Source organism: Lonchura striata, chromosome 8 (genome assembly GCF_050655825.1).
Source record: "Lonchura striata isolate lonStrDom1 chromosome 8, ASM5065582v1, whole genome shotgun sequence".
Classification (NCBI taxonomy): Eukaryota; Metazoa; Chordata; class Aves; order Passeriformes; family Estrildidae; genus Lonchura; species Lonchura striata.
Window position 1 is genome coordinate 12,122,285 of NC_140710.1, and position 12,992 is coordinate 12,135,276.

The window sequence follows — 12,992 nt, forward strand, 5'->3', positions numbered from 1 at the left end:
ATGCTTATGTGAGAGGGTATCTGCTTGCCAGATATAAATGTCTCAGGGAAAAATAATCAATTTCTGCATATTCACAAACAATGTACTTAAACTTTGTTTTCCTCCTGTCTTATAAACAAAATGCAAAAACTATTTTGAAATAAACAGATATGTGTTACTTTCATTATTTCTAGTGCAGCAAACATCACAGATAATTTTAAATTATTTTTAAATTTAGATTTTATTATTATTAATATAAATAAAATGTGTGTGTGTGTTTTGAAAAGTGTGTCTATTGTGGATGTTGAAGTTTTCATCTGACAGTGTCCCTGTGTGGCTTATAGGAAATTAATGTGACACAGTTTGTTCTGTGAAGGCTTAATATCCTTGGATTTTACAAAGGAATCTCACAGGCAGAAAGCAAATAGAAAAGCTGCTAATGTCTGTCTTCTTGCAGGATATCATTAGTGCTGAATTCATTCATAAGCTTGAATCTCTTCTTCAAAGAGCTTATCGTCTTCAGGAAGAGTTTGAAGCCACCCTTGGGGTCTCTGATCCTGCTGCTCTAGCTAATGATATTGGTGAGTACTGCTACTTTACATCATTTTTGCTTGTAATTATGGCTCTTGAGGGGAGGACTGAAATATCCACTGAGCAAAATTATATTTATCAGTAAATCAACAACAAAAAAATCACAGTCTTTATATTGTTATGTTGTGTTTGATGAAGTGGTTCTATTTTAGATAACAGTGGATTGAAAGGAAATTATTTTCTTTGTAACTTGTCACAATTTAAACATTTATACAACAAGAATATATGACCCTTTTTATAGCATGGGTGTTCAGAGGTTTTATGCATCTTCTGAACTACGAAACTTTATATGCTTTTGTCATAATTCTTTTACCAAAACGGGAAATTAAACTAGAAAGACTTAATCTGAAGCAGATATCCATTAGCAAAGGTCTTATCTCTGGTGAGTGAAATTTATCAGAGTTCTGAGTGACTAAGATGCTACAACGGCAAATATAATGAGTAGTTGCTGCCTGACATGCTGATTAACTACAGATAGTTTTATTGAAAGAACTGGACATTAAAGATGGATGCTGTTGTACCCTTTCATAATTCAAGATGAAGCATCTGTTCTCAAATAAGAACAGAGTTTAAAGGCAGAGCTCGTTCTGGATCAGTCTGCCAGGAGCTGTGCTGCCTGGCACGAGGTGGCAGTGCTGTGCCGTCCTCTCGTGGCCCTCCTTGTCCTGCATCGGCCAAACACAGCCTTGACAAGGGGGAAATTAGATTTGGGTCGGAGCTGGCTTTCTGACTTATCTGCATACACCTGTAAATGTAACCTTAAAGCAAAAAAGCATTTGAACATTTCATTTTGGTATCTGAAACCATCAGTCAAGTTGCATTGTATATCCATTATAATTAGAAGTTTATTTATGATTTCTGTCTTCAGGCCAAATTAATAAAATGGGACTCAAAGGACTTCATGTGAATGCTCAATGTGTTTAGTTATTATTTTGCTTGATTACCCTGGGAGTATTTACAATTAATATTTCATTTTTCAGATGTAATAACTAAATTCTTGTTTACCAAGAATGTTCTGAGAATTTGATTCCTTTTGAATGTTCATTATAGAAATAACTTATGATCTCTGAGTTACTTTATTATTTAAATTTAATTTGTGCTGGCCCAGATGAGTGAAGAAAAAAGTAACGAACTGGTTTAGTAAATAACTGTTTTCTTTGTTCAGGATTTGGAACTTTTTATTATCTTTCTTGAATTTTTGACTTGAACAGCAAGTATATTAAAGGATGCTTCACTTTTTCAGAATGTTTTAATAAAAAAATCAGAAGGACAATCTCCTTTGACGCGCTTGTGATGCCTTGAAGGGTTCAAGAGTCAAAAAAATAAGCCAGTCCAAGAAAATTATGAAATCCCAGGAGTCAAAAGAAACAAAGATAGTACAGCCGTCTTTGCACTACTAGGAATAAGAATAATTCTCTACTGCAAAATACAAACTACAGTTCTGAACAGAAACAGAAAAGGAGGGTCCTATGCTATATAGGAATGATATAATTTGTGGCAAAAGAAGCAGCTGAGATGGGTTTTCTGGATGATTTACATTTAAAACTTCTTAAAGAAATTAGCTAAAGAAAGCATCCTAATCTACTATTTACTGTTCACAAATCTTGGAAAATGAGAATGGGGGTTGTTTGTTTGTTAAGATTCTGAGATAAATGGGCCATTTCCCAATCATTTGGAACAATCTCCAGCATGTCATGCCTGTGAAACAGTAACTAATTTGCAATTTTGTTACCACAGACAAAATCATACACTATTTAATTAGAGCCAGTTGATACAGTTTCAAAGCAGGTAAGTTTTCTTGGACTGTAAGTTTTTGAGAGATCTGCAGTTTGGTGAATTGGTATAGCATAAATTAGGTGATAATATTTACCTCAATGACTTGAACAGTTATTTCTATTTCTGCCCACTGTTAAGGGGAAGATTTACCTTTCAGGGAAGATATCTGGTCAAATGCTGTAATTTTATCAACTATATAATTGATTACAAAATCATCTGTTGAGCTGGAAGTTGATAAAATTTTATAATTTAGGGCATTTAAAGTATTAAATAAACAAAAAGCAAAGGTTAGTATTAAAGATCTGAATTGTCTCTTTAAATAATAACAAGCTATAACAATACTAGCAGATATGGATTGTACATATAAGTGAGAGATTTTAAAAGAAAAATCATTAAGAAACATTTAAGTAAAGTTACACATAATAATCAGTGTAAGCTCTTGGCACATTGCTGCAGGAAAAAACTTTTGTAACCTTTGGCTGTGTGCAAAGGACAGCAGCAGCATAGAGGCAGAGATGCAGTCTTGGGTTGGTGTGGTTTTAGAATACTGTGTCCCGTTCTCTTGGTCATATTTCAGAAGATTGGAGATTCTAGACAGCTCAAAAGAAGTCATAAAAATTTTCCATGTTTTAGAAAAACAAGCTAATCTGTGGTTCATATTGAGCATGTCAGCTCCTTATTGAAGAAAATACTGAGAGGTGACTGACTTGTTCTGAATAGCTGCTTACACATGGAAAAGTTATGTGTGCTGGGGGATTTGTAGACTTTGTCAGAGTCATAACTAGATCAAATTTCTAGTTGTTCAAGTGAAACCAGTGAAGTTCTGAAGTAAGCTACCCTCAACACACTTCAGAGGCAAGATTTTTTTTCTTTTAGTGCTGTTTTGGGGATGTTTCATTCTTGGAGAGGAAGACACAGACCTGGGGTTAAATGGTCAGTGTGGTCTTTCTGGCATTTAAGTATTTCCCCTTAATACTATTTTTCCTTTTAGCGTGAGCCTTGGGGTGAATGAGATAAAGCCTTTGTCCTTAACAAATTCGTAATTGCCCCATCCCTGGAAGTGCTCAAGGTCAGGCTGGACAGGGTTTTAAGGGCTTTAAGGCCTGATGGGTTTAAGGGCTTTAAGCCCCTGTTGGCAGATGGTCTTTAATGTCCCTTCCAACCCAAACCATTCTGTTATGACACAGCTCGTTAAAAATGCTTATAACTAGCTCTTGTGCTTCAGGGTTTCAACTGTTCACGAGCAACAATAATCAGAAAATGTTTAGCTCTGTTTTTTTTTTTTTTTTCTCTTGTACATAGGAAAGATAGATATGGTTTGTGGATTTTTCTTCTGTTTCCTCTACCTGAAGTGCTTGTGATCAGCCACAGCTGGAGTTGAGGCTCTGACAGTTGGACAGATGCTATCAAGTGCTACATAAATGCCTGACAGGCATTTCTTGTCCTTACTTATAAGAATGGAAGATGTTTATAATTTGATTTATAAGGAATTCCAAATTTGTTCAGAAGGAAACTTACAGAGGTAAAAATTTTTAGCAATTTCTCAATTTTGGCTTTTTTCTTTAAATTCTTCTATCAAACTTCTGGAGCTCCTGAAACCTCTGTCCTGCTATTTATCTACTGTTCACAGATGCTGCTCCTTCCCAAAACCTTTAAATGTTACTTTTCCCAACATTTCTCTCTACCAAATCAAATTTAGATCCTGGCACTGCCATTGATAAATCATACCACAGGCTTGCTTTTCATTTTGTGATCCCACTTCCTATTTTAGGTTGGTTGTGCATGATAAACAATTTGCCGAGCAGGAGCCTTCTGGAGGAGGCTGTGGTAACGTGTCACATGGGAGAATCAGGAAGGAGTTACCTGGGGGCCTGCTGGAATACAAGAGTTTATCACTGCAGCCACTATCTTCCTTCATGGACTGTGTCTGAAGTGCCTCTCTTCTGCCTGCTAGGACAGCTACTTCTGATATTTCTAAATATTCAGCTTTCAGCAGTGCAGATGACAGAGGTATAAATAAATATATTTTCTCCCTGTGAGTAGAATACTATTAAGAGTAATAATAATAAAAATAATTTCAAATAATAATTTTTAATTTAGTAAGCTCTTGTTGACTTATAAATTATTAATACCACCCTGGAAAAGAGTCGCATTTTAAATAGATGAAATAATGGAATGCCATCGTGTTCACTCTTGTTGCATTCTCCACTGGACTCTCAGTATTATATAAATCCATAAGCTAAAATAGGATTTCAGTAGAAAAAGTACTTCTGGACATGAAAATAAAAGAAGTATGTAGGGCTGAACTGTGATTGTTTTTATGCTGTGCCTCTTAGTACTGTGAACCAGCATGGAAAGCCTACAGACAGGCTTTCCTGAGCAGGCATGAGGCTGCACTCCATGAGAAAGGAGGCAGTTGGCACAAACCTGTGAAATGAAATATTCATCCTGTTATTTCTGAGTGATGAGTGTTTAGAGGGTTAAAAGCCTCCAGTACTTTCAGTAGTCTGCCCTTGAAGAAAGCTCTCCGTATGTTTTTTTCCTATTTAGATCTTTCCTAGCAGACTGAAATGTTAGTCAAGTTAACTTGGGAGGAATGCAAAGAGTTGGGAGAGAAACAATAGCTTTACTTACAAGCAGAATTTCAGGTCAGAGGGGAAAATTCTCAAATTGTAGGGTTCCTTGTCAGTGCTAAATTCCTAATACTTCATATTATTATTTTAATTTCTACTGTAAAAAGGAATGCGGGCATTCAAACTGATGGTGACTTGTGTACACTGGCACTTAAACTTTTTGACAATATTAAAATGTTTTAGTGTTAGTACATTTTAATTTTTATAATACTTTTAATGTTTATCAGTTACACAGTTTAAATCAAATTAAGTGTTTGAGCTACCACAGTAAAATCTCTCACAAAGGTCTGTGCTGTTGGATGATTTTGTTGAAAGGTTTGTCTGTTTCTTTTTTTAATTTTCTTCTCACACTCAAAGATATGTCTGGCATTTTGGAGAGAATAAGCACAGCCTTTAACCTAGTCTCAAAACTGTTTGGAGAATTGATTTGCATATTAGAAACCTTTTCTTCAGCGGCTCTTAAAACAAACAAAATCTTTCCATAATCACTGAAACTGTTGAAACCTTATTTTTATATAATTTATTAACACAGACTTCTGTAATGTCTTCCTATCCACGGATTAATATCTACAGCCTGTATTTTCTTCCTGCCTCTGAATGTTAAAAATTTTAGTTTGAATGTATTTTATTTGCCTATTTTCAACAAATGTTTCTAGTTATAATTCCTAATCTCCAATGACGAGCAGTTTGTAGTACTTCACTTAGGTGAGCTCTAATATTAGATACTATTAACTTAAAGAGTCATGTAACTTTTTAGCTTAGCTTGACAACTTTTGCTTACTTTATTCCTTCAAGATAAATTTACATTAAATAATTTCTTAATTTCTTGGAGAAGGCCTAAACATTTTTATAGTGGCTCAAACAGGATTGAAATAAAAACAAAAGAAAACAACAGCATTTTCTCTAAGTGTAAAAATGTATTCATCCCAGTAAATGAGGGAAGAGGAAAGAAAACTATTTTTAACTCTGAGGAAAAGCTCAGAGAAGTTATTCCAATCCTATTTTTTAAAAAAATAATGCATATTTTGAACATAATTTTTAGTTACTGCAGTTTGTTGAAGTTCAATAACTGCTAAGACATGAGGTCTCTTATATTGCAACCTATTGCTGCAGCTTCTTATTTCTGACACCAAAGAGAAAGTGCACATTTGAATTGGATTGTATGTCTTCCCTATTCAGTAATATTTGAATCTTCCCTTTAAAGACATTTTGTCCAATATTAATAACACTTCCTTTCTAAATGGCTGTCCATAAAATTCTTTATCACAAAGCTCTTAGGTACAATGCTTGAACAGAGTAAGATTGGTAGTTAGAAGTTCAATCTATTAATGAAGCAAAAATACTTTTGCAAATGTTTTGTCTGTAAAAATACTGTAATGCTTGGCTTTGTCAGTGATACTCTAAGTTTTGGCAGTACTCTACTAAAAATGCAAAGTAGCTTTGCATAGACATGCAGTTACTGCTGCTGGAAAATGTTGGTATTCATAATATGTATCTTTTTGTTGCTGTTTGCTAACATGGAGTGTATTTCCTGTTAATCCTAGAAGCTGAAATCTTTTCAACAGTGGCTCAAGGATTTCTATTTTACTCTTCACTGACCCAGCAATGGAGAAATTAAGGTCACTTACTATGGTCACTTAGCATGAAGGTTTTTCCAAAAGCACTTTCAATAAGATGAGAAAGAATCTTTTTCTGGTTTTTGAGGACTCTCGTTACTGTTTGCCCAACAGCTTTGCCATTAGATCCAGCAGTGCTATTTATACACCTCATTGCTTTCCCTTAAATGGCATCCCCGAGCCCTGTCTTCTTTCTGTCCACACCAAAACTCCTGTCTAAGCCCTTGTCTCTCTCACTTCTTGACTCCTGCCATGTTTTGTCTTGCCTTGTCCATTTAAAACTTGCTTGTCTGACATGGACTTAACTGTTGTTTATAAAAATCACCTTTGCTCATTTTTCTGACCAGATTATTCCTCTCTTAAGAGGTCTCTCTCCCTTGGGACCTTCTCTTCAAATGAAATACAAGCTGGTCCTCCTTTTAGCTCTAAAAGCTGCTTATAATGGAGCCACAATCTACCAAAATTATTTTATTTCCCAGACTTCGTTCTGTTAGCTGTTCCTGTGCATCCCTGCTCAGGCCTCCTAACACAAAATGCATCTTAACTAAATCTGCTTGTTCTTTACAATATGTGGGCAGCTGCAATTGTCTCTTTCTCAATTTTTAAAAAAAAGTATTTTAAAAGTACATATTTACCTTCTTTTTGAGTAAAGAAAAATAATCATTTTCCCCACGTGTCAGAGTTTGAATTATTAGCTGCTTGCCTGCATTTTGAAAAGTTATATAAAAGTGGAAAAAGGCCTCCAAATGCAGGAAGTTTTTTTTTTTTTTTTTAATTTCTTCTCTCTCGTGATTTTGTGATACATTCTTAAGAGTTATAGTTTGCAGATTCTTTGCAAACTATAGGGTGGGATAATTGTTTATTTTTCTGGCTGGAATACTGGCAGTGTGAGGTTATATAAACTGATGATCAGGAACAAGTTTTGGTCCTTAGGGCCAATTCCTCTTTTAGAACTTGTCTGAAAACAATCTCTTCTTGCATTGCAGTCTACTTTTAAGAGAGGCTTGTCTGAAACGTTTTTGGTCAAAATAAAGAAAGGAGAGACAGAACAGGCTGGGGGTGATAAAGGCAGTGATAGTTCAGAATTTTGGAAAGAAATTTTCCAATGTAATCAACTCTCTTGGCTTGGTAGCTTAGTCTTGGAAGTGCAGAAACAATACTTTGAGCTTTCCAGTTGCTTTGGAGAGCAGTATCAAAATGGAATATTGACAGAATCATAAAAGCAGCAAACAGATCTCTGTGCTATAGTTTTGTTAATTCAATAGTTAGAACTAAGATAGATACTCTTCTGTCTGCAATTTATTTTCAAGGACTCAAAATGAAATTGAAACATTGTGTGTATATGCACATACCCAAAGGCTAAGAACTTTTCTTAATGAATGTGTCTGCTATGTTTAAATCTTTCTGCCCTTTAGGTGGAAAAGCCTGACCTAACAAGGTGGCATAAAAGATTGTGGTATATCCACATAGCACAGTCTTCAAGAATTGCTGTTAACAGGATTTGTTACCTAGCACTAGCCATGCCCCATCACTACAGCTCTGCACATTTATTTGCCAAGCATTTAGTTTAGGGTGTGGTTTTTAATTGTTTACCCTATAACTGGTAGGCTTAATTAGCTTGTGTAAGCATTTAATTCCTAATGGCCTTTTAATGACATACAATTTTCTTAAACTTTTGTTTCGGCTTGCAATGTTTCAAAGTTGAAACTATATGTGGGAGTAAATTTATTTTTGTGGAAAGTTATAGCAAAAGTGAACACTAACAATGGAGGGAGTAAAATTTATTATTCATGTCATTTTTCTCTTGTGCATGTATTTGTGCAGTTAATTGCTAAAACTCTTAGAAAAAGTAACTGGGTTTGAGATGTGCTTGATTTCCCTTCTGATCGTTCAAACTAAAGGGTGATTTTTAAATAAACTACTGTCTTTAATTCTCTGTGAGCTATCTGGACTGTGCACATGTCCCACCTTACCTAATAATCCAGTTTTGCAGCAAAGTGCTATGGTGTAACTGATTCAAGAGCACATGTCGATCACACCAGGCTTTATTCTGTCTCCTGCTATTTAAAGCTGTCCTTGTTCTACATGGAGAAATGCTGCGAGTATTTAAAGGTAAATGTATGCATGTTCCACATGGCCTGGCACTGATTAGCAGCTGCTCAAACAGATGTAGTTAAAGTTGCCATCTAGTCAATGTATTGGTTATCTGTAAAAGACAGTAAGGGAAAATAAAGCAAAGCTTGAATACTAAAGAATGTACATAAGTTAGGTGATTCCTAATGGTCAGGTTGCTCTAATAATTACTTGCATTATGACTAAAGTATCGATATGTTCTTCCTAATGCATTTGGCAACCTTATAGTATTATTAATTTGGTTTTTTAGTTTGTTTGATAATTGGTCTTATTTAGTAAACTAAAGATTCAGAAGAATTCAGAAGTACAACTTTATAAGGATTCTTATCTCATTCTTTCCCATTGTTGAGGACAAGTAGAATACAATAGGCCACAGACAGTGGGGCACTTAAGATATTCTTTAAGTCTTATTGCTTAAGTTAAGCATATGTCTTAGTAATTTAAGTTCTCAAACTGTCTCTGTGTGCAGCTGGGTTTTCAGAAGCCAGTCACATTCCTGAGCACTGTCACTGGAGTGTGCAGTGTTCTGTAAAATAGTTCTGCCCTGAAACTGAAGGGAAGGCTGAAATTATTAGGCTGTTCTTACAGAGTTTGTCTGTCAAACATGCTCTATTCTGAATACAGAGTCTAAGTGTGAGCCCAAAACACACATGTATATCTGCATTTTCTGATGTTCATTTTATTGAGGATCACCAGCTATATAGCTGGTTCTGTCTTTGTCTGATAATTCAGGGAGATGAGAAGGTATCATATTTTTCTGATACTGTCTTCATACATGTAAGTGGAATTATCAACTGCTGGACAGCATATGTTTCTTTTAATGGAAAAACAAATGAATGTGTGGGTTCCATTTGTCAAGCTGTCTTTTCTTGCTTTGAAATGTCAACACCCCTATCCTATGGCATGATGTACTGGCTAAAGAAAAAGCTTCCTAGAAATCTTAGTTTGATAAGATCATCTTGGATGGTCCCATGCTCTTATGCTGTGTCCAGCAAAGTAGTTTTTATGCCAGAATACTAAAATGTTGTCTCTTTTGGGTTTCATATAACGTGTTAAGAAACTGATTTGAAAAAAAGTACATTGAAGAAACTATTAGAAACACAACAAGTTTCAGGAGCTGAGCAACAGTTGCTTGTTATTATTGTCCTTTTTCATCACTATGTGTGGTAATATCTGTCTTTGAAGAAGTGCATGGTGGGAAAGCCAAGAAGGGGGCAATGAATTGCCTTGGAGACAAAGGATACCGGGATACTTTTGGTAATGCATTGGTATAAACATCCTGCTTTTAAGTACCCACTGACTCACAGGTGTGGAAGAACTGAGACCAAAGGGAGACATTCACTTACTTCTGAGACTTCTCTGTCAGTCTGGTGAGAAGACCTAACCTGCATATGGAGGCCTCTGGCATAGGAAAGGTACTGAAGGTACTAATTTCTAGATGTGGAAGCCTGAAAGTTAACCTTGTACTTCCTTCTCTAAATACAACATTGCATCTTGAATCTGCTCTGCATCCCCATGAGTTAATGTACTGTCTCACTGAATGGGGTTGAACAGACCATTCCATTGTCTCTAGAAGGTGGCTGTACAAAAATAGCAGTAGGTTGCACTTGGCTTTGAGATGTGAAGAGCTGAGAAAAGACAGTGACGTTTAAATCTGATGACTAAGGTGTCTGGCAGGCTCCACAGGGCTGTGCTGTAAAGCCTGGGGCTTCAAAGTCTCAGCTTTGAAATAAGCAGCACTGGAATTCAAAATGGTCTTTGCTGTGGACAACAGAGATGTGATGCTTTCTGAACTACAGGAGAATGGAGTACCCTTGTGAAGAGGAGTGACAACTTTGTGCTGCCCATCCATCCAGACTCTGTCTGGATTAGACAACTGAGCAAACTTTGCTTGGTTGCCAAGTCTTTTCTCTCAAATCAAAGTACAGTAACTTATCTAAACTATTAGACTTGAAAACAGTAGAGTGCTCAGAAGCAAAACTTTTCTATAAAGGATAGGGATTTAAACCTTAAAATCAGGAAAGATCCACTGATACTTAAGTTCAGGGTAAAGAAGTTGTGAAAACCTGTATCCCTGTATAAGTGTAGAACCATATAATGTGCAGTTATGAATCAATGTTTACATTTCAGTGAAATGAAAGGCTATGTGAGAGAGACCTCCTAGTGACATGTAATTTACACAAGATAAATGTCTCAAATCTACTTCAGGATCATATGTTTGTAAAGAGAGTGGTAAAACAGGTGAACACATGCATAAATCTATTTTGTGTTTACTAAGCTGATTTCTCAGCTGTTAGCACACATGATATGTTAATTCAGGGTATAAAATACATTTCAGATGCTGCTTTGTTTTCTTAAAATTCAGATTTTAGCAACATAGCACCACGTGTCTTTACTCTGCCTCTTCCTTGATATCATAGAGTTTCTCATTATGAGGTCTTTCTATTTTGAAATGTTGGTTTTACAATAAATCCTGCTATGGTGATTCAGACACAGCTTTCACAGGTCATATTCTCTATAATAAAATTATATTTTTAGCCTTTGGTATTTTCTTTGCTTAAAAAAATAACAACTATGAGAAAGTATTCCAACTCTTTTATCAAACTCATGGAATAATTCTGTAGCAGATTTAAATTTTGAAAGTATCATTTCATTTATCACCATTCCAGGGTATCAAATTTATATAGTATTTCCTAATACTTTTCTGTAATTTGATGTACCTGTGTGCATGGATTATGGGAAATAAATTGAATTTACATTCCTTTCTCAGGTACACTTGATTTTTACATGGAGAGACTAAAAGGATTACTCATGTAATTTTGTGCTGTTTATTTAGCTTTGCAAGATGAGAGCAATAGGATTTAAGAGCAGTAGCCATATTGTTTTGTTTTATTCACCATTAAATGTGGTATTCTGCAGATAATATAACTTTACAGAGACAGGATCTTGAATATCTGAAAATAGTCAAACTATTATCAACATCACATGAGTTGTTATTATTTCTTTCCAAAGTATTTGGAAAATCTCTTGAAGATTATGAGAATGTTGTGGGCAAATTGCATTTTATCCAGATGACAAGTATTGCAAATCAGTACATCACAGTTTTCAGGTGGATTTTATTGCTTTTGTGTGTAAACTGAATGGATTGTACTATTAAATTTTTATAAGCATTCTCTACTTATGAAGAATATATTACTGTCATTTATACACATGCTTTTAATTCAGCTTTTAGTCAGCTGTACTACATTTGTCTTAAGAATAACTTCAAAGTAATACAGAACACAGTGACTGAACAACATCTTGGGTTTTACATTATGATAATTAGGTGAGAACCCAATGTCTTGGAAAATGGACCTTTTTATACCTGTATGAGTGTGTTTTAAGTAGAAGGCTTTTGTGTGAACCCTGAATATTATAGTTGTGCTTGGAAACAATTATGAAAGCTGTTGAGTCAACTTATTCCGAGGAAGTAAGATTTGGCTGTCTATTCACACATAAGCAGAAGATTATTCCCTGCATGAAAACTACTGAGGTTTCTGTTAAGGATGTGATTTGAAGGCTCAGCAGTAAGCTCAGCCACAGCTTACCTTGACAAAGGTCTGTGAGTGCTAGGAGGAAGGTGAGATTGCAGACACTGATTATCTGATGCTGTCCTGTGCTCCATTTTCCCCAGTTCTTCCCCACTAGACAGCTTTGTTTGCCAAGTTGCTGGTCTCACAATGGTGAGCAGAAGCTCAGAGTTAGAAGAGGCCCTGCTGGAGGTGTGAGCCCTCACTGAGAGCCAGGCTGGAGTATCTTCTGTGGGTTGGTGGGCATGGAAGGACTGTTGCTTTGTTTCCTAAAGGAATCTGTCACTTCAGTTTGCATCAGAGCAGTGGCAACAAAGAGCCATGAGACATGTTGAACTTGTGATACATGCTAATGTACGGATGGAGTACAAGATTTGGGGAGATATTTTAAAAACATCCTGACCTGAAATACATTTTCATGCTGAAGTCAATAATAGCTTTGGTTTAATGTGGTTAGATGAGGTACCTCCAGCTCCCCCACATATTTGTGTTACTGGAGAATGTAAACACATAATGCAACAGGAGATCCACAGTGCGGGTACCCTGCTCCATTCTTGGCTTGCTTTTTTAACCTGTGGCTGTATGACCCAGTCATAAAAAGGGAACACCTGAAGGCTGGGATTGTTTCCTTTTTATAAAACGAAATGATGTGAAATTCACTGTTTTCTGGGTGCATCCTGTAAAACTTCATGTAA

The 12,992-nt window shown here is 35.8% G+C and overlaps 1 protein-coding gene across 1 annotated transcript in view; it reads left to right on the forward strand.

Annotated features, from left to right (window-relative positions):
- MIGA1 (mitoguardin 1) overlaps window positions 1-12,992 on the forward strand; it is a 33,779-nt gene that overhangs the window by 5,413 nt on the left and 15,374 nt on the right. Inside the window, exon 7 of the mRNA XM_021527640.3 lies at window positions 437-560. Coding sequence (XP_021383315.1) covers window positions 437-560 — 124 coding nt within the window. The remainder of the gene's footprint in view (window positions 1-436; window positions 561-12,992) is intronic.